Source organism: Lactuca virosa, chromosome 2 (genome assembly GCF_052849685.1).
Source record: "Lactuca virosa cultivar CGN04683 chromosome 2, Lactuca_virosa_CGN04683_v6, whole genome shotgun sequence".
In the NCBI taxonomy this organism is placed as follows: domain Eukaryota; kingdom Viridiplantae; phylum Streptophyta; class Magnoliopsida; order Asterales; family Asteraceae; genus Lactuca; species Lactuca virosa.
The window spans coordinates 227,226,966-227,252,697 of record NC_136427.1 but is presented as its reverse complement, the minus strand read 5'-3'; the positions used below and the strand labels follow the sequence as shown (position 1 = coordinate 227,252,697).

Here is a 25,732-nt window from a genome sequence, read left to right as displayed (position 1 = left end):
ACAACCTTCAAGGCTTTAAAAGGAACAAATGAAGTCAGCATGATATAATAATATCAAATAAAGGAGCTTACCAACTCCAAGTGCTGACTCGACTTGTCCATGATGGTTGGCCAAGTCAACATGTTGATCACCTACTATTGAAAGGACCATGCGCTCCAACCCACCACCTTCCTTGGTCATAATTCACCAACTCCCTTCCGGCCTTCCCTATATATTTCGATAAGTTATCCCCTATCATCTCAGGTTCACTACTACAGCCTAATATAATACCTACCAACATTTCACGCACCAGAAATCCATCCGAATGGCCGCTACCGGAGAAGCTCAACCCGCAAAGCACCAAGAAGTTGGCCACAAGAGCCTCCTTCAAAGCGATGCTCTCTACCAATACATTCTGGAAACCAGCGTTTACCCGAGAGAGCCACAACCAATGAAAGAGCTACGCGAGGTCACTGCTAAACACCCATGGTATAATAAGTGCCTTAACTTACCCAAAGTTTACTATATAAAGAATATTTATGGGTGCATTTCATTTTTCTAAATCTTTTGCTGCTTGTCATTTGACATATAGGAATCTTATGACGACATCTGCGGATGAAGGACAATTTTTGAATCTACTGCTCAAACTCATAAATGCCAAGAACACGATGGAGATTGGTGTTTACACTGGTTATTCCCTTCTTTCTACGGCCCTTGCTCTCCCAGAGGATGGAAAGATATTGGCTTTGGACATAAACCGTGAAAATTATGAAATTGGCCTTCCGATCATTGAGAAAGCCGGTGTTGCTCACAAGATTGATTTTAGAGAAGGCCCTGCTCTTCCTCTTCTTGATGAAATGGTCAATGATGTAAGTACTTACAAGCATATAAAAGATAATGTTTTTTTTAATATATATTTTCTCCAAATTATGAAAACTCATTTTTGCTTTGCACATTTTGAACTACAGGTGAAACTTCATGGATCGTTTGATTTTATTTTTGTGGATGCTGATAAAGATAACTATCTTAACTACCACAAAAGGTTAATTGACCTTATCAAAATTGGAGGTGTCATTGGCTACGACAACACCCTTTGGAACGGTTCTTTAGTGGCCCCACCAGATGCACCACTCAGGAAGTATGTTAGATATTACAGAGATTTCGTGTTAGAGCTCAACAAGGCATTGGCTGTTGATCCGAGGGTGGAGATTTGCCAACTTCCGGTCGGTGATGGAATCACTTTGTGTCGTCGTATAAGTTAATCACATATCACGGATAAACTTTTCGTACACATACAACTGTTCTTTCTTTCTTTTTTAAGATTCGTGTATCCAAGTCTTGTAAGAGAACGAGGGTTTTAATACATATATATTGTGCTTTTCTGAGACAGTTTATAGCAATACTTTTTGTTAAAATTGACTCTTTTGGAGAGAGCAATTGTGTTTCGCAAAAACAAAAATAACAATGAACTTTTTGTTTTTGAAACATACATAGACAATCATGAATAAAAATGTATATTGACAGGGAGGACATGATTTAAAAAGGATTACCAACAATCACTGTATTTTGAAAACCCTTATAACCATACACAACACAACATTATGTAAACACATACACTGTATTTTGAAAACCCTTATAACCATACACAACACAACATTATGTAAACACATACACTGTATTTTGAAAACCCTTATAACTATAGGAGGACATGATTTAAAAAGGATTACGAACAATCATGAATAAAAATGTATATTGACAGGGAAAACGAATATTTAAAAGATACTAATTCTTATATCTTTTCCTATCCTACAATATACATGAAAGCGATTATGTAAAAAAAACAGAAAACGAATTTGAAAAAAAAAAAAAAAAAAAAAAACTTTTATAAAGGAAAATCTGAATAAGAACAAAACATAAAAGTGAATATGTAAAAATACTAATTCTCCAAAAAAAAAAATTGTAATTATGAATTCATAAAAAGATAGGTGTAAAAAGATGTAAAAGAAATTGAAAAAACTATTTATCAAAACAAAGTAAGTTTCCAAAATTAAAACATATAGAAAATAAGTTGAGAAATCTTTGTAAAGAAAGTTTGGACCAGTTCATACTAAAATAATAACATGGCCAAAAATGAAAAATCTGAAAAGTGGGTAGGGATACTTTAGGTCCGAATTAAAAAAAAAAAAAAAAAGGATTATTTTTATAAATTTCCCTCATAGGCACCACATCTTATTAAGGAAACTATTACTCACTGAGTGTGTGTTGATTGTATTTTCCAATCACCTTTGCCTATGGATGGAATTGGTGCGGTACCAATTCATTTTTCTCTAAACCATGTACCGTACCAACTATAATTGGTATAAAAAAATTGCTACCGGTACCGTACCAAATATACTTGGTACCAATTTATTTGGCTACCAACAAGGTTGGTTGATACAAATTGGTAATGGTATATACCAAATTTTTTTAATTTTCTATTGTAAGATTCAAAAATAAGCAAAGACATCGGAATTTTGATGTTTAGTATAGAAATTAGTTACGTAGTTCTTTTAGTTTACAAAAGAATTCTACTGAAGTAACGTTAAAGTAACGTTTTAATTTTGTGCTTTAACATGGTAATAATTATTAACAAATACGACCAAATGACTAATATAATGTTATTAAAACTGTAAACATTAAACACAATTAACAGTTGAAATATACGATTTCATATATATATATATATATATATATATATATATATATATATATATATATATATATATATATAAATGAATAAACTGGTTGCTCGGTATTACCATGGTATTCAAACTTTTGTATCATTACCATACCAACATTGATCAATTGGTACGGTACTACCAACCAAACATGTTGGTTACCAAATATATTGGTTACCGAGTTACTTGGTTCGGTTGGTAACATGTTGTTTGGTTTCCCGTGGTACAATTTTGCCAGCCCTACCTTTACCTATATTTACACATTTACCTATATTTAGATAGTTATTATGGTTCTTATTATTTATCATAGAATTAGTTGTGAAACTCATGTATTACATGAGTTAATTAAAAAAAAAAAAAAAGACAAATATGAAAGCCTAAATAATTGAGAACTTTGAATTTATAAAAAAATAAGAAAAATAATGAATTATTAAAATTGAAATGTTTTTTATCTTTTAAATTTAAACAATTAATTCAAATAAATAAACAAAAGAAACTAATAAACTTTAATTTAAAATTTTTAAAATTAGAATGTAAGTTTATTAATGAAATTGATATCCATTTATTACTATATTTATTGTAATTATTATATTAAAATATTATATATCTCCCTATTCTAATAAAACAATAGTTTTATTTTCCTTTTGAGATGTGTCACTTTATTAGACTTCTTAATTAATACATATTTTATTCTTTTTTTGTCATGTGTCACCCTATTATGTCTCCTAATTAATATTTGTCATTTGTCAACCTATTGATTATTCATTTCAAATTTTATATTTTAAATTTCCCACTCTATCTACAATAAACTAATAGCATTAAAATTAAAATAAAATTAATACAAATTATAAAGTGATATAATTTCACATATTTATTTAAATCAATCATTATAATTTTATATAACTAAAAAATCTCTTATTTAATAATTTATTTAAAATAATTTATTAATAACTTTGAATTTTTACTATAAAAGTTTAATTAATTTTGTAACCGTGGTTCATACGGGTTATAAACTAGTAATTTAATAAAATAGGAAAACTCATAAATGACATGTAGAAAAAAATTAATTCAAAATTACTACAGATTGACAATTGTCAAATTGAAGGAGAGCATGTCATCTGACAAAAAAGTTTTTTATTTATTAGTGAGGATTAACCTTAGATCTCTTTTTTACAATTGTATGTATCTTGTAAATGGCTATTTATAGCCTTTGTATTCAGTCTAATATTACTGAGCATTTTTCCATTCACAAATCAAAATCTCATATGGAATCAGAGCAACCAATCTCAAATGAGAATTGATCCTCTACACCTCCTTCTTTCTTTTCTAATCAACCACCCACCATGACATCAATCGTAGTTGTTCAACTTACTGCCTCCACCCACTTTAACGTCACCCTTACTAGCGATAATTTTCCAGTATGGCATAAGTACGTCCACTCAACCTTAATTGGCCTCGATCTCATTCACTTCATCACTGAAACCAATAACGCTCCAACAAAGTTCCTAGACGTCGAATCCACTAAACCGAATCCAGATTACCATCAATGGTTTCCACAGGATCAAATCATTCCAGCTAGCAGGATTTCTAAGCAGCTGCTCACCTACCATCCAGCCGATGATTGCATCATCCAACACTTCTCGGGAAGCGTGGGAACGATTGGTAACCAATTATGCGAACTCATCTCGGTTTCAAGTCATATCGCTAAAATCCAAACTTGCATCCAACCCCAAAGGCACTCGCACCGTCACGGAATACCTACATGACATGTAGTCAATCGCCGATGAACTAGCGCTTGTTCAAAACCTGGTGATAGACGAGGATCTCATGGCTCACGTTCTCTAACAATTAGGAGATGACTTCAAAAATGTTACACAATCACTTCGACTACTTGATTCAAAGCTCACCTTCCTAGAATTATTTGAGAAGGTTGTTGATTTTGAAAGAGAACTTCAACAACAAACCATTGTTCTGCCACCCCTCATGACTACAACCAACTTCACCCAAAAACACTCATGGACCAATGCAAGATCTGCACCATACGGACGCAACATGCAAAACAACTTCAACAATAGAACATTACGCAATCAATGGTCTAATAGATCTAAATTCAATAACGATAACCGTGATACCGATACCAATATCTACTGTGAATATTACAACTTTGCAGGGGATGAAGCAACAAAGTGTCTGAAACTTGTGCGTTTTCTTTGTGAAAATCATGTTACCACATGAAACTTTATGACCCAAGGCAAGGCTTCACCAATTTCTAATGGCATAACATCCTCCTATATGTTTGATATGGGAGCTTCTAATCATGTCGATCCAGATCGTACATCATTTCACTCCATTTCCGAGTATGGCAGATTGGATGAAATTGTTTTTGGCAATGGTAACATAACCCATATTGGTCAAACACAACTTCATACATCCAATGGTTCTCTTGTCTTAAAAGATGTTTTGTGTATTCTTCAATTCAAAATAAACTTATTTATGTTGCAAAATTGTGCAAGACTAACCAAGTTTATATGGAATTCTTTCCCACTCTTTTTTTTGTCAAGGATCTTCGAATGGAGGCATGACTCATGCGGAGAAAGAATTACCTTGATGTTTACTATGCGAACTTTCAAACTCAACCTCAAATAAATGATTACATTAAATCTTGATTGGCATCACAAACTTAGCCATCATTCTGTTTGAATTCTCAAAAAATAGCCAAATATTTAAATCTACATTTTAATATACTCAACTTTCATTGTAATTTGTGTTCCATCAATAAAATTCACACGGATTCCTTTGGCATGAACTCATTTACTACTACCAAACCTTTACAATTAATATATTATGATGTTTGGGGACCAACAGAAAAATCGTTTAATGGTTTCACTTACTATGTGATTTGTGTGGACTTTCACACAAAATACGTTTGGTTATATCCAATGAAAAATAAATCTGATATCTCCACTTTATTTCCACAATTCAAATTGCTTGTCGAAAAATATTTTCAAACACCTCCAATCTCTTTCTTCATCAACAATGGTGGAAAACATATTATACTTACCGCATATCTTCAATCTCATGTATTTCTCATTTCACCGCCCACTACATACCCCGAAACAAAACAGTGTTGTCGAACGGCGTCATCGACACATTTTCGAAACTGGTTTATCACTTCTTCACTATGCTCACCTTCCTCTCTCATTTTGGACGCATGCCTTTCAAACCTTCGTTTATCTTATAAACCATCTACCTACTCTAATCCTTAATTTCAACTCTCCATATTCCACTATCTACAAACAAGAACCAACTAACACCAAACTCAAACCCTTTGGATATTTATGTTATCTGTGGATTCGCCTGTGTGCAAAATCAAAACTTCACCCCTAGCTCATAAAAATGTGTATTTTTAGGCTACTCATCATCCAAATCGATCTACAAATTCTATGATTACACCAACCAACGACTATAGCACTCCTGACACGTGGAGTTCATTTAAGCTACATGTCCATTCAAATTTCAATGTCCTCCTTCGATCGTTCCTACTGTAGATGAACTTTTTTGGTATCCCGTCATCCCAATACACTCACCCTTCCCCATCATCACCGTATTTTACTCACTCGGCCCAGTCTATATACATCCCATCATCAGAATCACTTGACCCACCTATACCAACGCAACACATATCTCCTATTTCACCAATACCATGCACCACATCCTTCCCTGAGAAAATACCATCCACCACATCCTTCTCTGAGGATACCACTGAATCTCAAACTCCTACCCATTCTCAAAACTTCACTAGATATCACACCATTTCTTCAAACATCTCATCTTCATCAGATACATCTAATTCTTTACCCTCACCATCCATGCCACCCCCATGCACCTACAAACCAAATTCCAAGTATTATAACTCCAAAATTGTTAATCGCACTACCATCCATCCTATCTCTTCAACACTTGAACTAGTGTTGTAAAACTCCCCGAGTTGGTTGATTACTCCTCCGAGTACTCGCTACTCGGCCCCTTGCCAAGGTGAGTTACAGAATCGCGAGTACTCCCTGATCGGCCTCTTACTGAACTGAGCAATGTTGTAAAACTCGGTCAACTCGGTGATTAATATGTATAATATACTTAATGATTTATTATTTAACACACACACACACATGTGATTATTACTACATATATATTTTAAATTTTCAGTAATTATTCACGAAGTGAAACCATTATGTGTTTTTTAGTTTTTGTGTATTCACAATTATCTAATTTTGTTATATATTTCAATCAACTTATGATTTTAACTTATGATTTTGACATATATAATTTCCCTAAAACTATTTCTACATGAATTACCAAATCCGAGTACTCCCCGAGTACTCGCTACTCGGTAGTCGGCCGAACAGGTACCGAGTAACGAGTTCTACAACCTTGACTTGAACCAGTAACTCACAATTAAGCCTTAGTAGGTCCCGAGTGGTGTAAGGCGATCGATAATGAGTTTAATGATATTCTACAAAGTACCACATGGGATCTTGTCCCTCCTTGACAACACAAACCTATCGAGTGCAAGTGGGTATTTCGCATCGAACGACGTCCCAATGGGTTTGTAGAGAAATAAAAGGCTCGTCTAGTTGCCAAGGGGTTCCTTCAATAATATGGCAAGGATTACTTTGAATTGTTCATCCCAGTCACTAAACTCGTAACTATCTGTACTGTGATAACCGTCAAATTTCGGTCAAGTCAAAGTCAAACAAAGTCAACAAGTCAAACCGGTCAACTCCAATAACCCTTGTATGTTAGGGTTTACGTTATGTAATCACTATACAATTCGCTATTTTAATGAGAAATCATCATTTGGAAAGTTCATGTGTTTGATTTTCCTTAGCCTTAACAGTGCTAAACAACGAACCAAAGCGATAAAACACTATTGCACAATCATCGGGATTGTGTACGACACTAAAACACGGTTTAACGGGGTTTACGAACCTTGCGTTGTGAAGCCGGACACTCAAATTAATCACAAACGAAACCTCTCTAAATCTTTTTCACTCTATCTCTTTCTATTTGAAATCTCTCCCAAATATCTCCCAAAGACGGCCCCTTTTTACCGGTTTTTCGACTACGACTTCGTTTTAACTCCGTTTTTCATTATTTTAACGTGGAATTTTCACCCAAAACTTTATTTTATAAACTAAGGCCCCAAAATATATAAATCTCCAGGGTTTTTATAAAAATGTATTAAAAGAATTGGTGGTTGGACTAATTATTGAGGGAATATTTGCTTTTCCTTATTTTATGACAAAAGCAAGCCACCACCACCTCACTCTATGATCATCCACTCTTTCCCACTACTCCTTGTCACCTTAGTGGACCTTTACACCCAATCTCCAGCTCTTCCCACGTTCTAAGAGCTGGAGGATTGATCCTCTCTCCTCATTCTCCATAAAGTTCTTTCATTCTACACTTAGCAACCAAAGGACACTCTCCAAAATTCTCTCATCTTTTCTCTCAACTTCAAGAACTTCAAGGCTTTCTCCAGGGATTTCTTCCTTCAATTAGTAAGTATCTTCATCATTCACATAATTATTAAACTCCATTCTACTCAAATCATTGATATCTTACACAAATTCCATCTTATTCGGTGTTAGATTCTCGAATCATCAAGACATCTTCTTAGTGTTCTTGGGTTGAACACTTCCTCTATCTCACTTTCATCTACTGAAATCACATAAGGTGAGTTCATACCCCTACATTTACATGTTTTCTTAAGTTTTAAGGGGGGAATACAAGTAAAATCATCAAGAACACAATTAAACTTTTTCTAATAGATTACATCAGAAAAGATGGACTTTAATCACGGACTGTTTTGGTCAACTTAAATATTTTAGATTTCAAAACTGTTCCAGGTGCAAGTAGTTCAAACTCTTAGCTTTAAAATGGCTACTTGCACATCTCCATATGATGTTTCTACAATTTATGGTGATTTTTACAAAACTGCCTATCATTTCAGAGGCAAACCTGGACCAGCCTGTGATTATGGACATTTTGACCTCTGTTAGAGATCACTAAAAATCATGATAAAATTTATGAACAAACTAGACTCATATTCCAAACTCTCATAATTTGTGGATTTGGATTTGGAGCTTTGATGATTTTTCTATAAATTTTCTAAGAACAGTAACAGAAACTGTATTCAACGAAAAGTTGCTGTCAATTTCATTTCACCTTGTAACATGTTGAGCAAGGTGTATATCTTTATGTGATTATATGTTATTGCAATATATGACATTTTATCTTAATATTTTGACACACATCAGTTTACAAATGGATTTGGACATATAAAATATAAAGAATAACAAGTGATTATAATCAAAGTACAACCGATACATTCAAACATTTAATAAACTATTTTGAATATAGTTTGCATACATTACTACGTACTACCCTTGGTTGATAAACTATAATAGGTATAGTTTATGATACATTACATAACACATACATTTAAAAAGGGTACATTTATACAAAGGATATTTTCATTAAGCAAGGTACGGCCATACGGTACCAAGTTTTCATAACACGTAATTCCGTTAATGACTTTGTGAGACATTTACTTCAAATTACCATTAAGTCCTGTATTGTAACCAGAGTCTCCTTGAGGGAGAGCGTGATAGTTGTGTATAGATCTATATTGGGTTTGACAAACCCACACCTAAACTGCATGCAACAGTTAGACCGATAGGTCTGGGGTGACAAATGTCATAACATTTCCGACGCCTGAAGAACGTCGTTTTAGGCAACCTTGGTCATAGTATGGTTATAATAAACTCACATAAAGTATTAATAAACATTGGAATTTACGGGAACTTCATTAAAATTTAACGAGTTTATGTCGATTTAAACTTGTATTGTTTTACTATAAATATGACAAATTACTTGTACATTTCGGTCTTTGGGTTTTAAGACTACATTTACACATTAAGGAAAATATTGGATTTTCTAACACAAATACTACTTTTACAAACGAAAGGCTTTTAATAATACCAAACAAAAACTTATGAACTCACCAACCTTTGTGTTGACACTTTTTCAAACAACTTGTATTCTCAGGAAATCATTAAACAGGTAACCAAGTGCTTTTGAGGATGGGGCGCTAAGGCGTCTACTATTTCATATTTTGTCAACATATTGTAATTGATTCGTAAACATGTAATTCATACAATGATGTCACTTTTTCAATTATATATATGTTGGTTGTGTTTGCTTCAATTACTATTACAATTGTTGTTATGATACTATACATGAAGTCCTCCACCCCCGGACGTTTCCGCCATCCTTGGTTTGGGGGTGTGACAGATTGGTATCAGAGCACAGTTTATAGTAAATTAAGTATATCAAACCACATAAGATATACAAACTATAAACACAATTGGGACTAATAGTCTCTGATTTGTGCATTTTTCAAATAAATATACTCTTAGAAAATAAATGATTTTCTTGATTAAAGTATACATACATACATTACATGCTCGCATGGTATCATAACTAGCGAAAACATAAAGCAAAAGAAGAAGAGTTGAACATTTTGAGTATGCCTTAGTATATGTGGATTAAATCTGGGAAGGATATAGCCTGATCAACTATATCTGTCCGGGAATTGACTTGCATATACCGGGGGATGGTCAGGATGGACAACAAATCTAACAAACCTAATAACACACTACAAAAGGATACTTTAAGAACTCAAAACTAAACATTTACAAATACTATAGGAGTATTTTGTGTTACTATAATAAATTATCTGAGAATTAAATAGGTCTTTATTTATAGATCAATAGCTGCTAAGTGGATGCGCTAAGGTCATATGTAACTAAGATGCTATAGACTTAGAATTTATGTATCTTTGTTTCACTTCCTGTCCTTGTTTGGTTGTGGTCTTGGAGTTAGGGTCATCTATTCGAAGGACTATTATATCTTAATCACATATGACTGGTATACACTTTGCAACTAATTAAGTAACCGATAAAGATCATTTTAAAATATAATATATTAATTATGTCCCGACTAAATTAGTATATGTAAAACTTTTACAAACAGTCATATACTTGGAAACAAGGAAACTCAAATAAAATATTTTATACTTTCATTTTACCTCATAACCCAATGTATTGGGTCAATTAAAAGTATAAAATCGTATGTATCGTAAACATACCAGAAAACAACGTAATAATATACTTTATGTATAAAAGATTTCTCTTCCTATAAATATACTTTTACTAAAAGTACATTGGTTTACGACTTATGACAGAACCATGCCGCCAAGGAGAAGACCAAGACCTTTCGGCAACACAGCAACACCTCCTCCGCCGCTGCCTCCACAGTTTGATCCTGCGATGTTCCAGGCTGCAGTAACAGCAGCCGTAGCGGCCGCAATATCGCAGATAGGGACAAATGGAGCTGGTGGTTCTGGATCGGGTGCTACAAACTCTAACCACGGAGACAGTACGTGGCGTACAAGAGAGTGTTCCTACAAAGACTTCACCAATGGCAAACCCGACAACTTCAATGGGAGCGGGGGAGTCATCACTTTAATGCAATGGTTTGAAAAGACTAAAGTAGTCTTTCAAGTGTGCTCTTGCCCCGAAGCGAGCAAAGTTAAGTTCGCAGCCTTCACTTTCACCGGCCGGGCCCTTACTTGGTGGAACTGTCGGATTAATTCACTTACTCTCGAAGTGGCTAGCTCCATATCCTGGGCAGAACTAAAAACCTTGATGATGAAGGAGTACTGCCCGAGAGGTGAAATTCAAAAGCTGGAACAAGAACTTTGGAACCTCAGGATGACGGGCTCCGACCCTGAAACCTACACCACCCGATTCAATGAATTGGCTCTCCTCTGCCCAACAATGGTTACTCCGGAGGAGAAAAAGGTGGAGCGATACCTTTGGGGACTGTCTCCCCAAGTGCAAAGTAGTGTCCTGGCTTCAAGGCCAACTACTTTTGACAGTGCCAGGGAGCTGGCACAACAACTTGTTGACCACCGAGCCGGTCATAATACTACAACCACCACCACTGATCAATCAAAAGGGGGAAACAACAAAAGGAAGTTCTGGAACCAAAAGAAGAGCCAACCAGCACAGGACCCCGCTAAGAAGCAACAAACTGTTGCTGTCCATGCTGCCACTACTGCTACCACTCCAGCACCACCGAAGCCATATGCTGGAACCCTACCTAAGTGCAACAAGTGCAACTTTCACCACAATGGTGCTTGTAGGGAGATGCACTGTAACAACTGCGACAGGAAGGGGCACACTGCTTGTTTCTGTAAAGCGCCGGCTCGACCAATCAACCAAGTCGCCAGTACGGGGGCAACCCGAACCTGCTACAACTGTGGAGACGCCGGTCACTTCAAAAGAAACTGCCCCAAAGCACAAGCCCCTAATGCTGGTGGAGTAGGAAGAATTCTGGCAATAGGACATGGGGAAGCAGTTGAGGATCCCGCGGTGGTTACCGGTACGTTTCTCCTCAATAACTCTTATGCATGCGTACTATTCGATAGTGGAGCGGAGAGGAGTTTCGTGAGCCACCAATATAAACAATTACTTGAACAAAATCCCCAAGCACTAAAGGATACTTATGTAGTAGAAATGGCAAATGGAAAAGTAGAACGCACTAGCGATATATACTCAGAGTGTACTCTCACTCTAGACAACCATACATTTAAAATTGACCTGATGCCGGTCACCATAAAAAGCTTCGACGTAATCATCGGGATGGATTGGTTAGTTCCTCACCGTGCCGACATTCTATGTTACGAAAGGGTCGTTCGCCTCAATCTACCAAATGACGAAACCCTTCTCATCTATGGTGACAAACCTAGTGCGAATTTACAAATCATCTCATGCATCAAAGCCCAAAAGTATCTCCGGAAGGAGTACCACGCCTTCTTGGCCCACGTAGTAGACAAGAAACAAGACGTGAAAGACATCAAAGACATCCCCGAAGTGTGTAACTTCCCGGATGTGTTCCCAGAAGATCTTCCTGGTGTACCACTCGCACGACAAGTCGATTTCAGAATTGACTTAATACCCGGAGCTACCCCCGTAGCCAGAGCTCCATACCGCCTCGCACCAACAGAAATGTAAGAGTTGTCCAGTCAGTTGAACGAGCTTTTGAGCAAAGGGTTCATCAGACCAAGCTTCTCACCTTGGGGAGCACCAGTCCTTTTTGTAAAGAAGAAGGACGGATCCTTTCGTATGTGCATCGACTATCGGGAACTAAACAAACTCACCATCAAGAACTGATATCCTCTACCCCGAATCAACGACCTTTTCGACCAACTCCAAGGAGCAAATTTCTTCTCAAAGATCGACCTAAGGTCAGGTTACCATCAGCTACGAGTTCAAGAAGAAGATATTCCCAAAACTGCATTCAGAACTCGCTATGGGCACTACGAGTTTGTGGTGATGTCCTTCGGTTTAACAAACGCACCTGCGGTATTCATGGACCTAATGAATAGAGTGTGTCGACCCTACCTAGACAAGTTTGTAATCGTATTCATCGACGATATCTTGATCTACTCGCGAAGCGAAGAAGAGCATCGCCTACATCTACGCCAAGTGCTAGAGACACTAAGAGCGGAGAAGCTTTATGCTAAGTTCTCTAAGTGTGAATTCTGGATTAGAGAAGTGGATTTCCTTGGCCATGTGGTAAGTGAGAAAGGCATACATGTGGATCCCTCCAAGATCAAGGCAATCGAGAATTGGTCAGCACCCAAGACGCCAACCGAAATTCGACAATTCCTTGGGCTTGCTGGCTACTACCGAAGATTTATACAAAACTTCTCCAAGATTGCGAAACCACTCACCACCTTGACGCAGAAAGGTGTGATATTCAAGTGGGAAAATAAACAAGAAACTGCTTTCCAAACGTTAAAACAAGCCCTATGCAGCGCACCGATCTTGTCTCTCCCAGAGGGAACCGAAGACTTCGTAGTGTACTGTGATGCTTCGAATCAAGGCCTCGGATGTGTGCTCATGCAGAGAGGGAAGGTTATCGCGTATGCATCAAGACAGCTTAAGACGCACGAGGTTAATTATACTACCCACGACCTGGAATTAGGAGCAGTAGTATTCGCTTTGAAGATCTGGAGACACTACCTCTACGGCACGAAATGCACTATCTTCACTGATCACAAAAGTCTTCAGCATATCCTCAATCAGAAAGAGCTCAACATGCGACAGAGGAGATGGGTAGAGTTGCTGAATGACTACGAGTGCGAAATTCGTTATCATCCGGGCAAGGCCAATGTAGTGGCCGATGCTCTAAGCAGGAAGGAGTACTCGAGCCGCCGAGTAAAATCCTTAACAATGACAATCCATTCCCACCTGACCATACAAATCAAGGAAGCTCAACTGGAAGCTTTGAAACCAGAAAAGGTGGCAGGAGAGACATTAAGGGGAATGGATAAAAACTTAGAAGTCAAGGATGATGGAGCACGTTATATCATGAACCGGATTTGGACACCGAAGTTCGGTGGACTCCGAGACGTCGTCATGAATGAAGCACACAAGACTCGATACTCCATCCATCCCGGGTCGGATAAGATGTATCTGGACCTCAAGAAATTATACTGGTGGCCGAACATGAAAGCTGAGATTGCTACCTATGTGAGCAAGTATCTGACTTGCGCCAAGGTCAAAATCGAATACCAGAAACCATCCGGGCTATTACAACAGCCGGATATACCTGAGTGGAAGTGGGAACGAATAACCATGGACTTCATAACCAAGCTGCCTAAGACATCGGGTGGGCTTGACACCATATGGGTAATCGTAGACAGATTGACCAAATTAGCACACTTCCTACCGATAAAAGAAACTGACAAGATGGAGAAGCTGACTAGAACGTACATCAAAGAGATTGTACGACTCCATGGTGTGCCGATATCCATTATCTCCGTTAGAGATAGTAGATTTACCTCACGGTTTTGGCAGTCTCTACAAAAATCATTGGGAACTAGGCTTGACATGAGTACGGCCTACCACCCACAAACCGACGGACAGAGCGAACGAACCATTCAAACGTTGGAAGACATGTTAAGAGCTTGTGTGATAGACTTCGGTAAAGCATGGGATACCCATCTACCGCTTATCGAATTCTCCTACAATAACAGCTATCATACTAGCATCAAAGTGGCTCCATTCGAAGCTCTTTACGGTCGCAAATGCAGATCACCCCTGTGTTGGGCTGAGGTGGGGGATACACAGCTAGCTAGAGGGCAAGTCTCTAATAGCACCCTCACTGGCCCTGAAATCATAAGGGAAACCACAGAAAAGATCGTTCAAATTCGAGAAAGACTGAAAGCGTCTCGCGATCGGCAAAAGAGTTACGCAGAAAAATGACGCAAACCCTTGGAATTCCAGGTGGGTGATCGTGTACTACTAAAAGTTTCCCCTTGGAAAGGAATGATACGATTCGGCAAACGCGGGAAACTAAATCCAAGGTACATCGGGCAATTCGAAATCCTTGCTAGGATTGGGCCAGTAGCATACAAACTTCGATTACCTCAGGAACTCGACAAAGTACATCCCACATTTCACGTGTCGAACCTAAAGAAGTGTTTGTCTAATGAGACACTCGTAATACCACTCGACGAAATCGAAGTTAACGAAAATCTCCACTTCGTGGAGGAACCAGTCGAAATCATGGATCGGGAAATCAAACGAACGAAACAAAGTCGTATTCCCATCGTGAAGGTCCGTTGGAACGCTAAACGAGGACCCGAATTCACCTGGGAACGCGAGGATCAGATGAAACAAAAGTATCCACATCTCTTCCCAAACTCTTGAAATCCTAGTCAAAATGAAAATTTCGGGACGAAATTCCTTCTAACGGGGGGATGATGTGACAACTGTCAAATTTCGGTCAAGTCAAAGTCAAACCGGTCAACTCCAATAACCCTTGTATGTTAGGGTTTACGTTATGTAATCACTATACAATTCGCTATTTTAATGAGAAATCATCATTTGGAAAGTTCATGTGTTTGATTTTCCTTAGCCTTAACAGTGCTAAACAACGAACCAAAGCGATAAAACACTATTGCACAATCATCGGGATTGTGTACGACACTAAAACACGGTTTAACGGGGTTTACGAACCTTGCGTTGTGAAGCCGGACACTCAAATTAATCACAAACGAAACCTCTCTAAATCTTTTTCACTCTATCTCTTTCTATTTGAAATCTCTCCCAAATATCTCCCAAAGACGGCCCCTTTTTACCGGTTTTTCGACTACGACTTCGTTTTAACTCCGTTTTTCATTATTTTAACGTGGAATTTTCACCCAAAACTTTATTTTATAAACTAAGGCCCCAAAATATATAAATCTCCAGGGTTTTTATAAAAATGTATTAAAAGAATTGGTGGTTGGACTAATTATTGAGGGAATATTTGCTTTTCCTTATTTTATGACAAAAGCAAGCCACCACCACCTCACTCTATGATCATCCACTCTTTCCCACTACTCCTTGTCACCTTAGTGGACCTTTACACCCAATCTCCAGCTCTTCCCACGTTCTAAGAGCTGGAGGATTGATCCTCTCTCCTCATTCTCCATAAAGTTCTTTCATTCTACACTTAGCAACCAAAGGACACTCTCCAAAATTCTCTCATCTTTTCTCTCAACTTCAAGAACTTCAAGGCTTTCTCCAGGGATTTCTTCCTTCAATTAGTAAGTATCTTCATCATTCACATAATTATTAAACTCCATTCTACTCAAATCATTGATATCTTACACAAATTCCATCTTATTCGGTGTTAGATTCTCGAATCATCAAGACATCTTCTTAGTGTTCTTGGGTTGAACACTTCCTCTATCTCACTTTCATCTACTGAAATCACATAAGGTGAGTTCATACCCCTACATTTACATGTTTTCTTAAGTTTTAAGGGGGGAATACAAGTAAAATCATCAAGAACACAATTAAACTTTTTCTAATAGATTACATCAGAAAAGATGGACTTTAATCACGGACTGTTTTGGTCAACTTAAATATTTTAGATTTCAAAACTGTTCCAGGTGCAAGTAGTTCAAACTCTTAGCTTTAAAATGGCTACTTGCACATCTCCATATGATGTTTCTACAATTTATGGTGATTTTTACAAAACTGCCTATCATTTCAGAGGCAAACCTGGACCAGCCTGTGATTATGGACATTTTGACCTCTGTTAGAGATCACTAAAAATCATGATAAAATTTATGAACAAACTAGACTCATATTCCAAACTCTCATAATTTGTGGATTTGGATTTGGAGCTTTGATGATTTTTCTATAAATTTTCTAAGAACAGTAACAGAAACTGTATTCAACGAAAAGTTGCTGTCAATTTCATTTCACCTTGTAACATGTTGAGCAAGGTGTATATCTTTATGTGATTATATGTTATTGCAATATATGACATTTTATCTTAATATTTTGACACACATCAGTTTACAAATGGATTTGGACATATAAAATATAAAGAATAACAAGTGATTATAATCAAAGTACAACCGATACATTCAAACATTTAATAAACTATTTTGAATATAGTTTGCATACATTACTACGTACTACCCTTGGTTGATAAACTATAATAGGTATAGTTTATGATACATTACATAACACATACATTTAAAAAGGGTACATTTATACAAAGGATATTTTCATTAAGCAAGGTACGGCCATACGGTACCAAGTTTTCATAACACGTAATTCCGTTAATGACTTTGTGAGACATTTACTTCAAATTACCATTAAGTCCTGTATTGTAACCAGAGTCTCCTTGAGGGAGAGCGTGATAGTTGTGTATAGATCTATATTGGGTTTGACAAACCCACACCTAAACTGCATGCAACAGTTAGACCGATAGGTCTGGGGTGACAAATGTCATAACATTTCCGACGCCTGAAGAACGTCGTTTTAGGCAACCTTGGTCATAGTATGGTTATAATAAACTCACATAAAGTATTAATAAACATTGGAATTTACGGGAACTTCATTAAAATTTAACGAGTTTATGTCGATTTAAACTTGTATTGTTTTACTATAAATATGACAAATTACTTGTACATTTCGGTCTTTGGGTTTTAAGACTACATTTACACATTAAGGAAAATATTGGATTTTCTAACACAAATACTACTTTTACAAACGAAAGGCTTTTAATAATACCAAACAAAAACTTATGAACTCACCAACCTTTGTGTTGACACTTTTTCAAACAACTTGTATTCTCAGGAAATCATTAAACAGGTAACCAAGTGCTTTTGAGGATGGGGCGCTAAGGCGTCTACTATTTCATATTTTGTCAACATATTGTAATTGATTCGTAAACATGTAATTCATACAATGATGTCACTTTTTCAATTATATATATGTTGGTTGTGTTTGCTTCAATTACTATTACAATTGTTGTTATGATACTATACATGAAGTCCTCCACCCCCGGACGTTTCCGCCATCCTTGGTTTGGGGGTGTGACATGTACGGTTCTCATTGTTGCTTTATGTCAAAACTAGACAATCCGGCAACTCGACGTTAACAATGCCTTCTTGCATGGCACTCTGTATGAGGATGTTTATATTTCCCAACCACCCGACTACTTCGATACGGATTTTCATCTTCGGAAATCTCTATACAGGATAGTTAGCACTGCAAGCATGGTACATGGAACTTGCCACATTCCTTCTTGAACTCGGTTTTTGCAAATCCTTGGCCGGTCCATCTTTGTTCATCTACAACCGGGGTGGCATTATCTCCTATTTCTTGGTATATTTTGATGATATTGTCTTGACTGGAAACAATAATCTATTTATTCAACATATCATTCATGCATTATTTGAAAAAAAACATTAAAAATCTTGGCAGGCTACACCACTTTCTTGGTATAGAAGTTATTAACACAACCACTGGTTTATTTCTATCTCAACATGCTCATGTCTAGAATTTAATCACCAATTTTAAAATGAATGGAGCTAAACCTATTTTCATACCACTTAGCCCTACTGAGTCTCTCACTCTCATTGATGATTCGCCTACCGTTGATCCTACCCTGTATCGTTAACCGGTGGGCTCCCTCCAATATCTTGCTTTCACTTGACCAGATGTTTCCTATGCGGTCAAAAACCTCTCTCAATACATGCATGCACCAACTCAACTCCATTGGTAAGCCTTAAAGTGGGTTCTTCGATACTTGAAAGGCACCATTCATCATGGTTTGGTTCTAAAATGCGGCTCCCCCATCGACCTTATATCGTTTACCGATTCTGATTTGGGTGGAATTACCGACAGGGGGCATTCCACAACTGCATATATTATATGCATCGGCTCTAACATCATCTCATGGTGTTCATCATGCTAAAAACCAGTTTCTCGTTCTTCAACTGAGACAGGGTACAAGGAATTAGCAAGCGGTGCAACTAAACTATCTTGGGTTCAAAATCTACTATTAGAACTTGGCACATCGGTAACTAAACCTCCTATATTACTTTGTGAAAATGTTGGTGCTACTTACCTGTGTGCCAACTCGGTCTATCACTCACATATGAAGCATGTGGCACTCGATTATCACTTTGTTCGAGAAAAAGATAACTAATGGTTCATTACGGGTTCTACACGTTCATTATGCTAATCAACTTGTTGATGTAGTCACTAAACCTCTCGGTCGATGCCCCTTTCACCGCTTTCGGTCCAAGATTGGAGTCTCTGATGGATCCTACATGTTACGCGGACATGTTAAGGAAACTATTACTCACTGATTGTGTATTGATTGGATTTCCCTTTCACCTTTAGCTATATTTAGATAGTTATTACGGATGTTATTATTTATCATAGAATTGGCCTTATATCTCTCTTTTATGATTGTATATATGTTGTAAATGGCTATTTATAGCCTTTGTAATTTGTCTAATATTACCGCGCATTTTTCCATTCAAAAATCTAGATCGTATACTTCTATCTATTTGAAAACTATAAATACCAAAAGAAAAAAAGCGTAGACGATGTGTTCCGGAACAGTAACAACTATTTGGTAAATGTTAATATATTTAATTCTATGTATAATTAAATTTATGTAGATTAACAAATGTTAATATTATTCTTCATGATTTTAACATCCTCATAATTCATTACCCTCAGTTTAGTAAAATGAAAGATATTTGATGAAACAGAATTCTTCCAAAATACAAATAATATGTGTCCTTCGTTTTTAGGTTGAGAATTTTTCAATAGAGATTGAAACGGATGTCCTTTTTTATTGAATCCACTTATGTTATCAAAATGACACCTATGTGGGGTGACCATCGGAACCGGGTACCCGCATTTCGAACTAAAATTGCCTTAAAATTGTTGGTTCTGGAACCTACTAAAGTTATAAGTGAAGGATCTATATATTCAAGAATTATTTTAGAATGATTTTATTAATAACATATGATCATATGGGGTCACACCAATAACAAGTAGACACAAACTAAATATTTATATGAATTTGATTCTTGATAAATATATATAACTCTTGAATTAATTGGAATGTATGAAAATAATAATTTACAATGTTAGTATCAAAATAATATCATAAGACATGATTTATAATGTTATATACATCTTTTTGGTCTTAAATGGTTTTTGGTATAAAATATATATGCAACATATGGTTATAAAAAGAATGTAAAACCTTTATATTTTTCTCTTCTTTTTTTAAACCAAAACTGTAGGTAGCGTGAGGGGGGGGGGGAAGAATTGTCTTACTTGTCGTGGCATCCCCTATCTTCCAGAAGATAAAAAACTTTCTTTACACTTTGAAACCGTGTATTCTTTGTTTGCGGAAAATGTCGCATTGTTATTAAAATATCTTGGGTACAGATGTTGTTTCAAAATACAAAACGCTAAGGATGTCATAATCAATACACAACATAAGTTACAGCGTAAAGACCTAACGGTTCTAAAATATTATTGCAAGTTGTCTCTTTATTTAATCAAAGTCCTAATCAAATTCCAGCAACCTTAACACCGCTACTTGTAATACATATAATTTGAGTGGGTCGGGTTTGGGAACCTGGTGAGACACATAGCATTTTCAATCCCATAATAATTTAATGATATTAAATCATATAATAATCCTACAAAACCAAATGTTAACAAATAGTATATCCTACTTCATAAATATCTATAAGACACTATGCCCTGTTCTCCTTAGTTATCTAGCCCGTCGATTCTCACACATTGATCCTATAACAATGATCCCTTGAGATCCAACCTGATGGATCATTGGAAGCAACGAGTAGACTATATTGCTTTGGGGATTTGTTGGCAGGTGTAAGTAAGTCAATAAAGGTAATCATGGGGGGTAGATTACATGAATAATCATAGAATCATTTTCCCTTGATAAGTATAATTCATTAACACCTAAAGACTTTGATTCTGCTAGCGTTCCACAATATAGTTTAGACTGTGGTCATCATCTTACTCCGACAGATGACCATACATACCCACTGGTTCGCTGATACGAATACACCATTTTTGGTTGTCTAAAAAGAGGAGGAATACTAGTACAGTACTCCGGTACATAACCCGTACCCCGACATATAATAGTGTCATAGAACAGAGTTCTAGTGTCCGTTCCAATCTCACCCACACCCCAGTATAAAAACTATCAAATTATTCAACTTACTTTGAATTAGGTATCCTTGGCAAGCCTTAGTTTATAACTAAACCAGATTACAATACGTGTAATTCACTTTCAATACAGTCTTCCTGTAACGTCTCAAAAACCAAGATAAAATTTTTCACTTTAAAAGGAATTTTCATAAAATCTATAAGATAATAAAACGTTGTTTTCAAGACAAAACCATAGAAATCAGAGTATCAAAATAATCTCTCAAAACATGAATCAGCGGGAGAATGTGTATGATCACACCTTCACCTTGCCTCGATCATCTGAAGTACCTGAAAACATTTAAATTCATAATTGTAAGCCAAATCTTAGTGAGTTCCCCCCCCCCCCCAAAAAAAAATACCTCACACAACAATGCATGCACACATGAGCCTACAGTCTGCCTGGACTTCCCTACAAGGCCTACAGGATGCCTAAACTGCTTTACCGAGCCTACAGTTATTGGTCTGGCTCGCAAGGCCTATAGTAGTTGGACTGCTCCCTTGGGCCTACAGTCTGACTGGACCGCCTCCCAAGGCCTACAGTACACTGGACCACCCGGTTATCTTGGCCTACAGCATAAAGCAGGACCGCCTCAACCCACCTACAACATGTCGATATATACATATAAACAATCAAACAGACAATAGCCAGCAATAAATGTAATCATAATATATTTACCAATCTTACAAATTTCTACAACATACCAACATCCTATCCACAAGGATACATAGATTACTACAGTATAATAACATCCTACACACAAGGATACATATTACAGTACAAAGTATAGTGAGAAAACTCACATTGCAGTCTAGCAGATAACAACACTGGTCACATATCCAATAATCGGCACTACAGGTCACCTATACAACAATCAGGGACCAAATCTCAAACTACAGCCCAAAACCCCCCAAATTGATCTAATGCCAAACTTGGTCAAAAAGTCAACATTCAAAGTCAAAGTCAACAGTCAAAAGTCTCATAGTTGGTCGGCACGTCGTGGTGGCCTCAGGACAAAATAGTAATAGAAGTCTCTAACGTCATTCTGTGGATCTTTCCAGACCAACTTAATTCATTAATCTCTTAATCATTCAAACTACTCATTCATACTTTCCAGAAGGCTTTCTCTCATCCAATAAGTCATAAAAACTGGTGTTTTATAGACATGCATGTCCAATGCATGTCTTGAACTCCAATTAGGTCAAAATGGAAGAAAAGGAGGTCAAAAACTCATGCAAGTATTCAAAACTCAATTATTCTTCAAATCCATGACATATAACCACAAGAGGACCTCAATGGTCCATAAAGTTGCCAACTTTATGGATTTCAACCATACCAACCAACTCTAATATGAAGAATAAGGCAAGGAAACCTAGATCTAGAAACATAAAGCATAAAGGTTTGATCTTAAAGACTCATAAGGGTCCAAAAGATGAGATATGAGGTGGATGAAGAGCTTGTTTGTTGGATCTACACACAATGGGTGTGTGCTTCTTCTTCTTCTTCTCACCAAAAATCACCACAAGACTTCAAAACTCAACAATGTTGTCTAGGGTTTCTTGATAATGAAAGGAATTTGATGGAGGCTGAGGGTGTGCAAACCCTAGCCCTCACTTTCCTTACATAGGGGCACAAGCCCCGAAATTTAGGGTTTAGCGTAAAATGGTTATCGCGTCGTAGCCACTATACTACTATCTCGTGGCACCCACTTAAGATGTGTGTTTCCCTCAGACCTTGCCATGTCGTGGAGGCTACATCTCCACGTCATGGCCTTGAAAATCAATCTTTTTTTTAACTTGAAAGCCATAACAACAGAAGAAGTACATATACCTGGGATTGGGTGTTACACTTCCTGATCTGCAATACTATCACAATACAGGGTATAAATACTCACTTATTCAACTTACTTGGAACTAAGCATCCTTTATATGTCTTAGTTAATAATTCAAAAAGACTACAATCCTTGGCATCAACTTCCTATACAATTTTCTTCTTATGTAATACTAACATAATACAGGTATACATTTAGCATATAATAGGAAGTATTCAGTATACATTTATCTTTTTATGTAGTTATACTTTTGCTAAGATTGTCATGTACTATAACCAAATATACATTTAATAGATATATAACCATATATGGCTCGCACAGTGTATGTTATGTAATATTACCAAATATATATTTAACACATATTCCAAATAATAAGCATTTAATTCACATGTAAGCTTTCAACATATTTTCTGTCTTTTAAGTAATAGATACTTATATTAAAATCATGCTCATGAAAGCGACCATGCACTCACCTGATTGAGGTTGAAGACTTTCGGGAAAGTTCGCTCATCGCCTAATTTCGGCATTTCCCTCTTAAACGACCTAAATACGAATATTACTACGCGTCAGTATTCGTTCATATTTATATGGTTATATTAAACTTTTCCGGATTCTTCAATAATCCTAAAGAATATTGAGTTCTATCAAATATGGAATGACCTAGTAAGATCATATTGGAGGTAGGGTCCATTTGGTATATAAATATACTGTTTGGAATATCCATTTTAAACACCTCACTAAGATCTTACCTAGACATCAATCTTGTAAGTAGATCAATTAGTATTATAACTAGAATTACTGATAAATCTTATGCATAGGTTCATAATAACGACGGTGGACATGAATATGAGCTATACTTAAAATCATAGTAAGTGGAACTCAACTTATAGGTTATCTAGCGAAAACTCGGAAACTTCACGGGCAGAACTTCGATGTTGAATACTTCTTTTCGTCGGGCTTCTCAACGCCACATCGCCCTGCTAAAATGCTTGAAACTCGGAAGTTGGATTTCGGGGGTTCGGGAAAGTTTTAAGAGAGATTTTTTTGTGAAAATGTGCAAGAAAGGAATGAGGATTCGACTTCATTTTATAGCAAGTTTGATAGGGTGCATAACGCCATGGTAAAGAGTGTGTCGCATCGCGGCGACGTTCTCCTCGTCTGCTGGTGCCATGTGTTGCTTTCTTTTTGGACCACGTTGTCGAGTCTATTAAATAAAGGACATCTGATGTTGCCATGTGGCGCCTTCTTGGTGCTGCCACATCTCCTTTAGCAAGTAAATTCTTGCGATCTTCAAAAAATCATAACTTTCTCATATGAGCTCCGTTTTCAAAGCTTCTTTATATCTACGGATTCATATCAATGTGTACTACAACTTTCCTATATATCTCAAGAGCTAAGTCACATTGCATTTACACTTTATATTTTATAAAGATTACATTGTTAAAACTCTTGCGAAATTCATATTTTCTTCATACGATCTCCGTTCTCGATGTTTTTATATCGACTGATTCATATTTATGATGATATAGACTCTTCTTTACATTTCTTTGGATAAAAAGTAATCTATCCTCGTTTCATATTTTATGACACACACAATTGTATTGTGTCGAACGTGAAACTTCAAAAAATCATAACTTCTTCATATGACGTCGGATTTTGGCGTTCTTTATACTCACATGTTCGTAATCACGACTAATACAACTTTCATCAAGATTATTTATTGTAAATAATCTTCTATTTATAAATGTTTATGTACCACAAATTGTTAAATTTAAATAAGCTTTTATACAAATATTATATACTAATAACATTTGCCCAAACTTCATGTATATATATATATATATATATATATATATATATATATATATATATATATATATAAAGATATATAAATCACATTTATATAAACACATACTATGTTCGCAGGATTCTTGAACATTTATTTGCAATTATCCTATTTGAGAATTTTAATTATTCAAAAAATGAATATTCATAACTATTATTCTTTAAACATCTAGTCCGAACTCACGGGCGTTACACTTGCTTATTTTAATAAGCATGGCTTGCTTTAATCAATAAGCATGGTAAAGTGTTAAGACACAAAGGGTAATGACTTGGAATAAATTCCTTAAATGCTTTCACTTATCTTCTTTCTCTCAATGCAAAATCATGAATATGCTTCTTTTTTACCTCTTTCTCTTAAAGTGTTAAGACCATGGAATGGAAGCTTGATACTTGAACTTTCTTTTAAGACAAATTGTGATTTGTACTTAAAATCGTAAGAGCTTCATATTTCAAGTTATATGAATTAGCATCCAAGGTGTTGCAACTTGTTGTTTGACTTCTTTAGAGGAACTATATTTTGTATTATTTCCGTCTCCATCAACATTCAATCTCCCAAGAGGATTCAAAGTCTTCAATGGTTGTTATTTATTAATTATCCTACCTTTGTGATTTCATGTTTCAGGTTCATGCAAAATGATTTTTGGTGAGAATAAAATAGTTTTATGACATT

At 36.3% G+C, this 25,732-nt stretch overlaps 1 protein-coding gene across 1 annotated transcript; it reads left to right on the top strand.

Moving 5' to 3' along the window:
* The first annotated feature begins 227 nt into the window (after positions 1 to 227).
* LOC145160330 (caffeoyl-CoA O-methyltransferase-like) lies at positions 228 to 1,366 on the top strand. The gene is made up of 3 exons (XM_079079477.1): positions 228 to 468; positions 572 to 848; positions 948 to 1,366. The coding sequence occupies exons 1-3, from the start codon at positions 305 to 307 to the stop codon at positions 1,239 to 1,241; spliced, it is 735 nt and encodes a 244-aa protein (XP_078935603.1). The 5' UTR covers positions 228 to 304; the 3' UTR covers positions 1,242 to 1,366.
* The last annotated feature ends 24,366 nt before the right edge of the window (positions 1,367 to 25,732 follow it).

Coding starts and splice junctions, on each gene's coding strand:
- LOC145160330 (XM_079079477.1), top strand. CDS start 305: ATGGCCGCTACCGGAGAAGCTCAACCCGCAAAGCACCAAGAAGTTGGC. Junction 469..571: donor GTCACTGCTAAACACCCATG/GTATAATAAGTG, acceptor TTTGACATATAG/GAATCTTATGACGACATCTG. Junction 849..947: donor TTGATGAAATGGTCAATGAT/GTAAGTACTTAC, acceptor TTTGAACTACAG/GTGAAACTTCATGGATCGTT.